The sequence below is a fragment of the Hydra vulgaris genome, chromosome 12 (genome assembly GCF_038396675.1).
Source record: "Hydra vulgaris chromosome 12, alternate assembly HydraT2T_AEP".
In the NCBI taxonomy this organism is placed as follows: domain Eukaryota; kingdom Metazoa; phylum Cnidaria; class Hydrozoa; order Anthoathecata; family Hydridae; genus Hydra; species Hydra vulgaris.
Window position 1 is genome coordinate 9,605,001 of NC_088931.1, and position 15,461 is coordinate 9,620,461.

Consider the following 15,461-nt stretch of genomic DNA (forward strand, 5'->3'; position numbering starts at 1 on the left):
TGGACTGGTTCTTCTAATGATCTCATATCTCTAATATATCTTAATATATCTTCTAATGATCTCATATCTCTTCATTCTAATGATCTCATGTCATATTTGGACTGGTTCTTCTAATAATCTCTTCTAGACAAGGTCCAAAAATCCATTGTGAACATACTTGGACCCACTCTATCTGCTAAGCTTGAGCCTCTTTCCCATCTTCGTAAAGTTGCATGTCTTTCTCTTTTCTACAAATACTATCATGGTCGCTGCTCAAAGGAGATATCATTTCTAGTTCTATCAACTAAAACTCATTCTTGCTTAACTTGTCATTCAGCAAAGTCTCATTTTTTTACTTTATCTGTCCCTGCATGCTCTAAAAACTTTTATTCATCTAGTTTCTTTCCTTGCACGTCAATGCTTTGGAACTCTCTCCCATCTTTATGGTTTTCAGGCTTATAAAATTTACAGTTTTCTATGTCTTCTGTTTTCTTGCTCTTTAACAATAATCTTTGTTTTCTTATAACTCCCAATTTAAATTGCTTACAGCCTTGTTGGAAGCAAATTAGTTTTTTAAAAAAGTATGATTTTATGTTTATATATTTTATGTCATATTGAGGATTTAATAAAATTTAGGCTACGTATATTGAGGATTTTATGTTTACATATTATATATCATATAAAATTTATAGCTATGTATATTGAGTTTTTTATGTTTACATATTATTTATCATATTGAGGGTTTATTAAAATTTAGGTTATGTATCAAAAACCTTTGGATATGTTACTTTAATGACTACAATGCAAAAACTAAATAAATGTAAGTTGCAGCAAAATTTTTATAATGTATTTGAAGTCATGTTTTATTTTTGAAACAATTTTATGAGATTATAGTTGTGTTTCATTTTTGAAACTGTTTGCACTTGAATATTTTTTTTAATTTGTTGGCATATTTTTTGAAATTGCTTTATGTGCCTTAAAACAAGGTTACATATAACTTCAAACTCTTTTTATTTGTACAATGGTGTTGTAATGATCCAATCCAATTTTTTTAACAAAGTTTTGGAGCCTGGGCTTGTTTTTTTTTAATTTGGCATCCATGACATAAAAACAAATAGTTTTTGTATTCATATTGGGTGATAGCACAATGTGAATGCTGAAACAGTTGCTCAAAATATATTTGTTGTATTTATGTGGGCTAAATGAGTAAAATAATATGAGTTAAATGAGTAAAAAAAAATTTTTCATTTATTGTTTATTGATATTGTTTTTATTTTTGTGCTTAAGTAGTAACTATAATGTTGCGCCATCTTTAAGTAGTTAAAACTTATTAAATTTGTAATTACCTCATTTTCTTTGATGTTTTGTTTTTTTAGTTTTCTTTAAAAGTTTTGCTTGATTACATTAAGTTGACATTAAGTAATATTAGTAAAAAAAATTTTGTAAAACAAAACCAATTACTTTAAACAAACAATTGTACAACTAATGTCCTTTAAACTAAGTACATTTTGGAATATTTTATTGCCTCTAATCACAACCCCCCCCCCCCTTTCAAAAAAACTATGTGGCAAAGTGTAAGAGTAGAATACCAATGTCTCAATAAACCTGGGTTACACTGAAACCAAAATTTACAACAACTACAAGCTAGAGATGTGCTGGAACCAGTTCATGCTGAGTCCCCAATTCAGGGTATCCGGAAGAAAATACTGGTTCCAAGACCGGGTACCCGCCACCGAGTCCATTTTGAAAAGTTGGTATAAAAGCTTGTGAAATCTCTTGTGCTGAATTGTTTTCACAAAATAGCGCTGATTAATTTGCGCTATTCAATTTGCCTAAATATATCAAGATTCTTTTTGATAAATAACTATATTTACACTTGCGGTTACAAATTTTAATTATGCAAACTAAATTGTAAACTTGATGTCTGTAAATATTCTTTCTCCCTCAGGGTTTTTATTCGTGGAATAACTTGCTGTCTGACTTTGTTTATGCCAAAAACATCAAGAGCTTTAAAATTAAAATTAACTCTATCGACTTTGAAAATACTGTTCCAGCTAACTACTTTTTGTTTTATAATTGTGGTATTACATATAATATATATTTTTTGTAATTTATCACTAAATAATCTCTAATATGCACTAATTAATCAAAATTTTGCGTTACTGTTTTTTATCTGTATAAATCAGTTTCCTTTTTGCAATATATTCTGATTAATTCTTAAAAATATAATTTACAATGTATTTTAAGTGAGACACAATTTTTGCTTATTAAAAATTTCTTTTAAGATACCCAGTACCCGGTACTGCAATAAAATGACTGATTCCAGGTACCCAGGAAACAGCCAAAATTCTAGGTCCGAACTGGGTACCAGGCACATCACTACTAAAAACATCAATTGTCTGAAAAGTCTCTTGAACTGTGTCTGAAGCATTAGCAAGAAAGATTATAAAGAAATTTAATTGTGGTTATTCCTACATCATAAACATTTAAAACAAAACAAACATTTGTTATTTAAAGAAGAAAAAAATTCTGATTGCACTGATAAACAAATAGAGCAGTTACAATTGAAGAAAAATTAAGTCAAGAGTTTAACATCGTTTGTGAGTTGAATTTTAAGTTTAAACAAAAAATGAACTAAAAAATATAAATGTATAAGTAAGTTGAAAAAAATTGACAAATGATTGCATCATCAAAGTCAGTTCCTTTTATTAACAACAATCACAGCAATGGTAGTTGTGTATTTTGGCATTGGCCATTTTGAAAAGAAGTGTGACCAATTACCTGGATAAAAAAAACATGTTACAAAAGTTGATAAATAGCTTGTGTTCCATAACTAATAAGGGTTTCTGATTCTCAAAGACTGTATGTATGAAAACAATTAGGAAGCTGAAAATGAAAATCAACTTAAAAAAAAACTTAAAAAAAGCTTAAGAGTCCATTGTTAAAGAAAAGTTGACATTCTTGTACTTACAATGTTATGTTCCAACTTTATGTATACATGGTTATGGTATATGCGCACATATGTTATGTGTACCATGTATACAGAGTTGCCACAGTACTTTGTAATAGCGCAAAACCATTTATTTAACTTCATCATTAACTAAAGTATTCTCATCAACATATTTTTCTATTTCTAGATTTTTATTGAAATCTAAATACAATTTAAATATTATAATTTAATATTATCTAATTCTATATAATTCAAATAAGTTTTCAATCACTGCTATAAACTTTATTTGGTAACTTTTTTTGGTAAGCTCAAAGTTTCCTGTTTTTCAATCTTCTAGTTAACAAGATTAAATTTATTAGGTGGTTTGATGTATTTATAGCTCCAATCAAAACGTCAAAAAATTAGTTTCTTTGCTTTCTTCATGGTGTTTATGATCAAATTTATTAAGACTGGCTAAATTCAACTGTTTTATCTTCCATTAAACTTAGAATGGTAGTGATGTACTACCTCAATGAGGTAGTGGTGTAGTAATAGAGCGCTTGCTTTATAAGCAAGAAGTTCCAAGTTCAATCCCTGTCACATCCCTGGTATTTCCACACTCAAGGTTCGTGTTTCGGAGTTATAGAAACGAGAGACAGTTGTAATCAAAGTTAAAAAGTAGCCTCCTCAACTTTAGTGGCTTTCTTAGCTTCAACTTTAGTGGCTTTCTCAGCCTCAACTTTAGTGGCATTCTCTGCCTTGAAATAATTAATATTTGCAAACATTTTTTTGTTTAAATTACATACTATTTTATAAAATCATTTTTTAATCTGTTTTGTAATGAACGTTATTTTTTCTGACTATTCATAATGTTGTTCACTTTATTTATAAAAGTACTTTTCGAAAACATTACACAATTTGTCTTTAAGTGATTTTTCTTTTTTTTAGTTTGCTAATATATATTTGCTAATTAAAAAAACTATAGAGTTTTTGTGATTTATTGGTTGATCAGTGGTGCTATAAAAGAAAGAAAGGTTTTAAGAATCGTTCTTATTAATTAATTACTCTCTTGACATATCATGCTCAATTTGTTTCTGAAATCTTAATAAAATTGTATGTGACAAGACCTAATTTTAGACATATTTATAATAAATCATTTACTTGAATTTTCCAATGTATTAAGGGGACATTTACTGCTGTAGACTGGGGTTTAGAATGATAAGGTATATGACTGATAGAAGAAAATTTTATATTAGAAAATAAAAATTGGATCAATTGGTATATAGCAACACACTTAAGTTGTTTTAATATTTTTTATTGTTAGTACTTAGTATTTTTTATATTAATAAATAGATGTTTCTTTATTTTTTAATTGATTGATTATTTTATTGTAAACTTTTTAAATAAATCTTTTTTTTTTTTTTTAAATTGGGTTATTTTCATGAATCTCTGTTTAATTTTAAAAGGTGTTATTAAGTTTTTAGAAGACTTTTTTTTTATTCTAAAAGGTTTTTTTTATGTTTGTGAGAACCTTTTATTTATTTAAATACAATACTTATTTTTATTTTATTTTAAAGTGTAAATTAAAAAAAAAAAAGGGGAAAGATGACTTTAATTGAATATTCTTTTTACTTTTATACATTACATTTTATACATTACATTTTATACATTACATTTTATACATTACATTTTATACATTACATTTTATACATTACATTTTATACATTACATTTCATACATTACATTTTATACATTACATTTTATACATTACATTTCATACATTACATTTTATACATTACATTTCATACATTACATTTTATACATTACATTTTATACATTACATTTTATACATTACATTTCATACATTACATTTTATACATTACATTTTATACATTACATTTCATACATTACATTTTATACATTACATTTTATACATTACATTTTATACATTACATTTCATACATTACATTTTATACATTACATTTTATACATTACATTTTATACATTACATTTAATACATTACATTTTATACATTACATTTTATACATTACATTTCATACATTACATTTTATACATTACATTTTATACATTACATTTTATACATTACATTTCATACATTACATTTTATACATTACATTTTAGACATTACATTTTATACATTACATTTTATACATTACATTTTATACATTACATTTCATACATTACATTTTATACATTACATTTTATACATTACATTTTATACATTACATTTCATACATTACATTTTATACATTACATTTTATACATTACATTTTATACATTACTTTTATACATTGCATTTTATACATTTTGACTTTTGAAAAAAAAAATTTATAAAATGTTAATAGTATTAAAATTGATTGAAATTTTTAAACATTTTAAAGGCTTTGCTTTGTTTGGAGGAACAAAATGGAATGGTCATGATTTAAAAGTACAATTAGCTAAAGAAGACTTTATAACAAGGTTTCTTGTCTTTTGTTATTGTTTTTATTATTTTTAAAGCATGTTTTTCTTGTTTAAAAGTTTGAAAAAATATTTTTGTTTTTTAAGGTTAAAAAAAGAATGGGGAGAACCTCAAAAACCAAAGAACAAAAGAAAAATAATACAACCTATAAAGTCATATGATGAAATTCTTGAGACCTCTGCTAAAATGAGAAAAGCATTACCGGGCACACTAATAGAAGGAGAGAAAAATTGGGTGATGGGAAAGTATGGTCGACCGTTACCAGTTGTTTATATTAGAAATCCAACTAACAAAATTATTAAGGTGGACCCTTCAAAACATTGCCATTGTCTTAAAAAAATTAATCTTGACACTGATGAAAAGAGTGTAACTGATCTCTTATGGTCAGTTGATAATGATAAAACAGATATAAAACAAAACAATGAAATGTTTAAAAAAAAATCTCTTAAGAAAAAAAAAAGTAATGATGAAAGTATAAATGCTTCAGTAGCTCAAGATAACGAAGAACTTTATTGTAAAATGGTAACTGAAAAAAATGAAAATAATATAACTGAAAAAAATAGTCTACACCAAACAAAAAACGCTTTGATTGTTTCTGAAGAAAATGAGAAAAATTATAAAAAAAGTTTTTTAAATAATATAAATGATATTGACTATGATAAAAATAAGGTTTGTCAACTTTCAACAAATAATGACAAAATTAAAATACTAAATACAAGCACGTCCAATGTATTAGAATATAACAATAATAACATTTGCTCGCTCAATCCATCAAAGCATTCCTGTGATGAAGTGTTTCAACAAAATCATCTCAGTGATAGCATTGTATCTCAATTAACAAGAAATAATTTTAGTCAAGTTAATCTCTCAGTCAAACCTGTCCCAGCCACATCAAATGAGCTAGTAGAGTCTGCTATTAATGAAAACACTTGTCATGCAATGAAGCTTTTTGACTTTAGCTTTGACTCTTTGGTAGCTAAAAATTCATCTTTTAACTCTTCCTCAGGTTTTAATCCTTGTTTAAGTGAAAATGACAACAGCATTAACAACAAATGCGATCAGTCAACTGTTACTTGCAATGTTACTAGAGCAGATTCTACTTGCATTGATTTAGAATTAAGTATTAATGGAATAAAAAAAGTGACCAAATATGAAAAACATACATTTTCAGAGCAGCAAAGATTGTTAGCTCTCGAGCGTAAGAAAAAATCTGTTGATAAGAACAAAGATTTAGTTAAGCAGGCGCTAGAAAATATTGACTTTAGTTCATCATCGCGCATTAAATTCGGTATTGATGAAGATGAGTTAAAAGATACTAAAAAAGTTGTTGATGAACAAAAAATTGTATGTTAAATATATTTTTTAATATCTTAAAAAATGTTTATTATTAATATTTTAAAGATTGTTTGTTGCTAAGATCTTTTATTTGTTGCTAGGATCTTTTTGGTTCTGATGAAGAAAGCACTGATGAAAGTGATATGTTTAAACTGAAGCCTCAGTTTCAAGGCGAAGAAGGAGAAAAGGTATGAATGTTTTTTAGATTAAGGACCGGCAAATATTCGTTAAAATTCGGATTAGGAAGTTTATTAAAAGGCAAAGTTGACTTTGGCTTCGACTTCGGTGCTGAAGTTTAAATAGAAATTCGGCTTTCAGTTAAATTTGGTAGCAATTACAAGATTTCATTTAACTTTAAGTTAAATTCGAAAGCTATTAACTTTTTTTCAATTTATAAAAAATTATAATTATAAAGTATACTACATGTTTTATGTATATTAACCTGTTTCTCTGCGCGGCAGCCTTGTTAGTCAAGGTTGAAAAGTTGTTAGGAGTTAAAGAATTGAGAAAGAGTTGTAACGAAGTAGCTTCCTTGACTAAAGTGTCCCAGTTGGCCTTGGGATCATGAACTCAGTAAAAAAAAAAACATATTAGAAATAGGTTTTTTATAGAGTCAATATTCGAAAAATTCTTTATATCAAAAGAATTTTTCGAAAGTTTAAATCTTATCGCTTTTAAAAAATCCAAATGGTAAACAACAGGTGAATACTTAACCTAATATTCTTAACAATCTTTTTCTATTACAAAATTGACATCTGAAGTTTTTAAATGAGCGTTGTTAATGTTCTTTTGTTCATTCAAAAACATTAAGAGTTGTAAAGATTCTATAACTTAAGATCATTAAAAATTCAGATAATTAAAAATTATTACTGAATTTTTAGATTTTTTATTTCAATGCAAATTGTTTTTTTATATAGGTATATTTTTTTAATAAATTAAAAATTACTGCTTCACTTGTTCTTCATCATGTTTTGAATTATAGTTAACTACAAGCTAAAAAATAATAATTTTAGTTTATAAAAAATGATTATACAGCAACCATGGTGCAGTGGTTAGAGCGCTTGCTTTATCTAGATTTCTAAGTAAGCTCTTGGCATATTTCGCATCATCGGTAAGGAAGGAGGTTTGAACTTCCCAGTTAAATACTTTTCTGTTGTACACCGTGACAAAATCCTTAGGTCTTCTTGGAGCACTTAAAACAACCAAAATAATTTATAAAATTCATAAAAGTTCTTCAAAAACTTCTCTTTCAATTAAATGTGTTTTTAAAATCCAAATTCTGCTTTCAGTTAAATTCAGTTTAGAAGTCCAAATTCATTTTTCATTTAAATTCGGGCTACATATACGGCCTAAATTCATCTTTCAGTTAAATTTGGTATACCCATATGTTCTAAATTCGTATTTCATTTAAATTCGAGTCTTAAAAAGTCGGCTTCGCCAGTCCTTTTGTTAAAATCATATTTAAATAATTTTTATTTTATGGCACAACAATGCTCTAAATGTTTTTTTTAAAGTCCATATCTAAAGTTATAAATTTTTTACTTTTATTAAAAATACATTCATATTTGTTATATTCTTTAAACTGTATCAAAAGTATGTTGCTGAAAGGTTATAGCTATTTTTTTTAAGTTATTTAAACTGCATCAAAAGTTTGCAACTGATGAACGTTTTAAATTGGATGAGAGATTTGCTGAAGACAAAAATGTTTCCAAAGTAGAAACTTATCAATCTTCAGAAGATGTTTCAGATGATGACCTTAAAAAAGAAAAAGAAGCAAATTTATCAGTTCTTGAGAAGCTTCTTGGTGTTTCTTTAGAAGAGAAAAAAACTCAAAAGTAATTTTCTATTACAGTTTTTGTCTTCTATATTAATTAGTATTATTTTTATAAAAACATTAACATCCTGCTTCATCTAAAATTTTTGTTGCTAGTAACTTTAAGCTGGATCGATATGATCCTTCTGACATTAATAAATCTATGTATGAAGTACTTACAGATGAAGAAAAAAGTTCATCTTCAGAAGATGAGAAACAAAGTGACACAAGTATTCAATCTGTCCGTCAACAACCTGTTGTTTCAAAAGAAACTTTTTACAAAGTTGATGAGTCATTAAAAGATTTATTTAATGGAAAAACAAAGGTAAATATTATTCTTAAAGTACTATTATGTTTTAAGGTGATACTAAAAAAAAAAAAAAAAAAATTTTATAAAAGGTAAATAATTTTGAACTTGAACTACTGTGTGTTTAACTGACGTAAATGTGTAAACAAGAATATAAAAACATAGAAATCATCTTCTGTTTATTTGAGCTCTTTGAGCTTAAATTATGTTTTACCACAAACAAATGTTTCAACCAAACCAGGATTGTAGTAATTGACTGGTTTAAATTAAAAATCTAATTCTCTTTAACATTGATGCCACTATTCAATACTAGTGGTTTTATTATTATTCACTTTCAACAAGGCTGCAAGCCTTGTTGAGAAATACTGATGCCACTATTCAATACTAGTGGTTTTATTATTATTCACTCTCAGCAAGGCTGCAAGCCTTGTTGAGAAATATGGATGCCACTATTCAATACTAGTGGTTTTATTATTATTCACTCTCAACAAGGCTGCAAGCCTTGTTGAGAGTGAATAAGAAGTTTAAAAAAAAATCATAAAACTTAATTTTTTAGTTATTAACACTACTGCTATAAAATAAGCAAAGCTTGGTAAGAAGATGATATTACAACAATATAGTAATAATAATATTTTACTAATATAATAAATATTTAAAAATATTAGCACAACGAATGAATGCAAAAATGAATATTATTGAAATATTTATATTTCACATTTAACTATCTGTTGAATTTTCAATTCAAGTTAACTTTATATAAGTGAGGCAATACCAGTGTACCCAGGGCAACCCCACTTTATTTGAAAACTGTAAAGTTCTAAGTAATGCTTCAAGTAATGCTTCAAGTAATGCTTCAAGTAATGCTTCAAGTAATGCTTCAAGTAATGCTTCAAGTAATGCTTCAAGTAATGCTTCTCAGTTGATTAGTTATAAAAATATTTATTTTTTATTCCTATTTTGGTTCTCAGAAAGCGTTGCTATGGCAAGTTTTAATCGGAAAAAGCTTTTTGACGGTCTAAAGTTAGTTTTTCCCGCTGGTATCTTAGATTGTTTTACAATCCTAGAGAAAATGCTTTTCTATAAGTTCTTGTATATTATATATTGTTTATTTGGGCATTTAAAAATCTGGCCCTAGGTACACGAATTTCCACTAACAGTTGTATGAAATAACAAAATAATATGGAAAAGTTTATTAAAAATCAAAATAAATCAGGAAATTTATTCAAAGAATAAAAATAAGTATAACTATAAATAAAAAAGTTTAAAACTAAAAACAAATAAAAGTTACAAAATAAATAACATATATAACTAAGTTATAAATATCTTCACTGATTGGAAATACTCACATCTTTATTATTTTTTTTTTTTTTTTGTTAAACCTTTAAAAGTCAGCTCTCCATTTAAAAATAAACTCATTAAAACCTGATTATATCATTTGTTAAAGGGTCTTTAGTCAGAGGTCCTTTAGCAAAAAATGTTTTTTGCTAAAAGACCTCTGAATTAAAGACCCAAATAGCTATATAAATATTTAACATATCTATTAGGAAACAGTGATTTGATTTTATATATACTAATATAATTTTATATTGCTAAAGAAAAAATAAATTAAAGAAGAATAAAAAGATATACATGTTTAAATATGTATATTTAAACTATTGAATTTTACTTATTAACAATTGCACATTTATATACTTCAGTTTAAAAAAAAAAAAACTTTTTTTAATTGCTTTGAACAGGCAGTGGATCTTCTAAAACAGGTTTTGGATTTGGGTGCCCAAATTCAAAAATGGAGGACTTTTTTTTTTAATTAAATATATTTTATGGCAAATACTTTCTTTTTTTTTAATTTCAAAAAATTGCCTAATTAAGATAAATTTCCTTACAGCAATACAAGGGGTACCGCCACCCAAATTATTTTACTAGAATAGCCCCTGATATATATATATATATATATATATATATATATATATATATATATATATATATATATATATATATGCTCAAGAAATATATATTTCTTGAGCAACTTAATAGCAATAAATATTGAAATATTTTTAAGAAAAATACGATATTTTACAATCTTGACATATTTTGTAGTTTACATATTACTTTTTCAAAAGATAAAATTACAATTTAAAACTCTGGAATATATAATCAAAATTTGAAGACATTATAGAGAAATATTAACAGACAAATGGAGTTGTTACAAACCAATAAAAATTATAATACAAATTATGATACCGTAAATAGCATAAAAATAATAAGTAAGTAAAATAAACTAGAATGACAAGTTTATATTATAATGAGCAGTTTATTTAAAGATGTTTATTTTAAAGATGTTTATTAAAGCAGTTTATTTAAAGATGGATTTTCCCATTTAATATGGAGTGCTTCTTTAATTTTCGATTTGTTTTTGTTAAGTTTTAAAACATTTATTGTTAGTTAGGTTTTTACAATTAACAGATGAAATTAAATGCTTGTAAATATTAGATTATTTGTCACTTGTAAGGTGCTCATAAATTCTTGTTGTTAAGAGTCTGATGGTTTCTCCATTATAACTGGCATTACAACCAGCTCAAGAAAACTTGTAAACAACAATGTGATTTGAGCAGCTTAGAAAGTGGATCTTTTATACAAAAACTATTTTGTAATTTGTTGGTTGTGAAAATTAAATTAATTATGACATCTTTGCAAAAATTTTATGATTTCATTAATTTTAGATTTGTTAAAGTTTGAGTAAAATCCTATAAATGGAGTTTATAATATCTTATATTAGGATTATAAATACTATTTATAACAGATGGACTTGACTTTTTCTCAACAAATAATTTAACTGCAATAATAATGAGTCAATTATTTTTGATGGATATTGGTTATTTTTGTAAACAGTTGATCAATCAAACAACGTATAAGATAAAATTTATAACAATAACGAACATAACTAGAAAATTTTTGTAAAAGAGCCTTATATGTTTTTTTGTGATAAACTGATGTGGAAAGCGAAACAGACTTATTGATAGGAACATCTTAAAATGCAATTATCTTGTTCTTTTTCCATAGTAAATTATATATATATATATATATATATATATATATATATATATATATATATATATATATATATATATATATATATATATATATATATGTATGTATTTATGTATATATACATATATGTATATGTATATATATATATATATACATACATACATACATACATACATACATACATACATACATGTTTTGGTTTATTTTGTTTGAAACTCTTTTTCAAATAAAATATTCACCCAACATTACGTCTTTTGAGGCCTAAAAGAAATCAAGCCAGTTTCAGATACCCTCTTTTAAAGTTAAGCTTCTAGTAAGTGCATTCTGCATCAATCAAAACAAATAAGAGTCAGACAGGGCAAAGTATGGACTATTTGATGGATAAAGCTAAATTTCCCATCCACTATTTTCCATTTAGTTTTCAACTAGTCTTGCAACATGTGGCAGTGCGCTGTCATGATGGAAAATTATGGTCTCATGTCTGGTCCTATATTCTGGCTGTTTTTTGTTGGTTGCTATCTTCAAACAGATAAATTGTATTCAGTAAAGGTCTTCTGTAACTCTCTGGCCTGATTTCAACAGCTCATAAAACTATACACCCTTCAGATCCCACCAAATACAGAGTGTCATAAATATCTTAAATAGCTTTGGATCGTCTTGGTGTGTCATGTCAAGCATATGCTTTGTTTTTGCTTTGGTTTATTATAATGAATCCACTTTTTATTGCTAATAATAATTAGATGCAAAAACAACTTCTTTTGCACTTCTACTCTTCAAGCAGCATATCTGACATGCAAAATTATCTTTCAATTTCTCTCAGTTTTAATTTATGTGGCACCCGCATTCCTTGCTTTTTAAACGCATGGAAATGGATTGTTGTGTTACTTCTAAGAATTTTAGAACTGCTTTCTGCTTTTTTAAAATTCTTAGAAAACAATGTTTATTGATTATTGCTTCCATTTCTTCATATTCAAACTTTTGTGGCTGAACGATAATTGTTAAAATCACCATTTTCAAAATATTTAAACTGATATTTAGAATGAGCATGCCTGCTATAAACTTCCACAAGAATTTAGTGATTTTCTGTCGCACTTTTCTTTATAAAAAATGATAATGAAGCAAAATTTCCTAAAAAAAACTTTTTGGTTCAAATTTTTCTATTTTTAATAAGACTAAAATTGTTCTGGTGAAAAGAAAAAAAACAAATACTGTATACTGATTATTGTTTTCAGATGTCTAAACTATACTATTAAAAAAATTTATCAATATAATCACAAGTGGAGCCATCTGATGATGATTATGATGATGATCATGGTGATGATGGTAATGATGATTATGATGAACATGTTGATCATAATGATGTTTACATATGCATAAATATAGAATATAACATGAACTTTGAATAAGGCCCTGGTCCAGGTCAAATATCAACCCCAGTCGCTTACTACTTATCACATTTCAATTTCAGGTATCAAAAACCAAATGTTAAAAACTTTCAATTTCAGGTATCAAAAACCAAACTTTATGAGCACTGATTTCTTTGTTTAAATTACAAATAGTAATAAAAAGTCACAAATGCGTATCACCAGATCAAAATATACAAGTAAATTGAAAACTATTGATGAAGCTAAATCTATGCTACTGCAAATATTAAGTATTATACATTTTATGGTTTTATCAAATGTACCGCAATTTAATTATGCTATATTACAATCTAAAAAGTTGTTGTTTGTAACAATAATTATATATGTGTGGATACAAAATATGCACCGCACAAATTTGCTTACCGATTTACAAAATATTGGATTAGAACATAGTGAGGCTAATTCTATTTTCTCCACTGTGATTTTTCGGCAAAAATGCAGAATATTAGGCCGTATACTTTAAGTAGACCTTGTTTGTTGTTTAGACTATAATATTTAAAACATTGAATGACATAATATATAGTGATTTTCAATTAAGAAATGCTATAAAACCTCAATTTTATATTGTTAATGCTGTTGGATGCTGGAAATAGACTGCTATAGCCTCTTATATACTGGTCACCTGAAGCATCTTGCTATATTTTTTTCACGTGGTTATTTAAAAACATTTGCACACAATGTGAAATTATTTTTTGAGTTTTATTTTCTCAAATCTCCTTAATAGAACTATGATTTAATAAAAAGATGCAATTAGTTGTAACTCCATCTGTTTTTTAACCATAGTTTGCTCATAAATCCACCAATTAAAAAATAAGGTATTTTTTTGCGTTAATTGTTCGGTTTATTTAACTTTTTGTAAAAAAAATAAACAAACAAAAATCAATAAATGGTTTAGAAAATATTACGCCTTTTTTAATGAAACTGGTAATAAATGTATTGTTTTAATATTTCGTAAATTATTCTATAATATTTATTGACGGTTTGTTGATAATCTCTTTTTTCTTTTTAGGCGACTCCGACATTTTCATTTCTAGGTTCTTCTAAAGACAATGAAGACAAGGATAAAGATGTAACAGATTTATGTGTTGTATCAGAAGCAAAGGAATTGAAATTTAAGAAAGCTTTTGAAGTTGACGAAAATGCAGATGATGAATTAGAACTCTTACCTCAGCATAAAAACTTTTCTAACAAAAATGAACGTTTCTTCTTTACTACCGACGATGAAAGATTCAAATTAGGTGGCGTTTTGAGTTTTTTGTTGATTTTTATTAAGTTTTCAAATATTTTATAAATTTTGTATAAATTATATAAATATTATAATGATGAAAAGCTTGCTTGAAGCTTGAAATTGCTGATATAATTTATGTAGGAAAATCTTTCGTTCAATCGTCTTCAGTCGAAGAGGTTACTGAGCAATGGATTGGTATTCGCTGTAAGTTACATGAGGTCAGTTTAAGATAGTTGATTTCTTTACTTTATGGTTTATATTTTTGATTTGTTATTAATTGTAAATAACTATTTTGTAGGCTTACAAAAAGAATCACAAAGACGCACGTAGAAGAAAGTTTAAAAATCAAAAAAGAAATTAATTTTTTTATAATAAGCTGCATTTGTACTTATGTGTGTACTTCCTTAGCATTTTTATCGGAAGCATTTTATACTGTAAGTTTGAGAGCACCAATGTAAGTACCATTGAGGTACCGATGTTTGGTTCAGCCCCGGTCGTATCACTGTCATTGTTCAGGGTATATGGGTCATATCTCACATTGCGGGTAAACTGTGTATATCATTATTCACAAGTTATTTTATAAGATCAATAACATTTAGTAATATATATTTATTGTCTTGTATAATTATTTTTACAAGTTACTAAGTAAATAAATTAATAATCGAGGCAAACATTTTGTGCTTAGAAAGTATTTAAAAAATCCGAAATTAGAAATCAGTTACAAAAAAAAAGGCGCCAAAAAAAGATCTCGTGAAAACTATTCCATATTTCAAATATAATTTGAGCTTTCTTGTGAGAATTTGAACTTTTTGTCCATTTATAATTTACTGCTCGCAGTACATATAGCAGTTATACATTTTAGAGCTAGTTGTAGTATGCGCGCAGTTATACATTTTAGAGCTAGGAAACATGTTTC

At 26.4% G+C, this 15,461-nt stretch overlaps 1 protein-coding gene across 1 annotated transcript in view; it reads left to right on the top strand.

Annotated features, from left to right (window-relative positions):
• LOC100211636 (nucleolar protein 8) overlaps positions 1-15,216 on the top strand; it is a 17,243-nt gene extending 2,027 nt beyond the window's left edge. The window contains exons 3-11 of the mRNA XM_065811519.1: positions 737-799; positions 5,311-5,389; positions 5,477-6,734; positions 6,827-6,913; positions 8,355-8,560; positions 8,656-8,863; positions 14,327-14,555; positions 14,687-14,763; positions 14,844-15,216. Coding sequence (XP_065667591.1) covers positions 737-799; positions 5,311-5,389; positions 5,477-6,734; positions 6,827-6,913; positions 8,355-8,560; positions 8,656-8,863; positions 14,327-14,555; positions 14,687-14,763; positions 14,844-14,906 — 2,270 coding nt within the window. The 3' untranslated portion in view covers positions 14,907-15,216. The remainder of the gene's footprint in view (positions 1-736; positions 800-5,310; positions 5,390-5,476; positions 6,735-6,826; positions 6,914-8,354; positions 8,561-8,655; positions 8,864-14,326; positions 14,556-14,686; positions 14,764-14,843) is intronic.
• Positions 15,217-15,461: the final 245 nt, after the last annotated feature.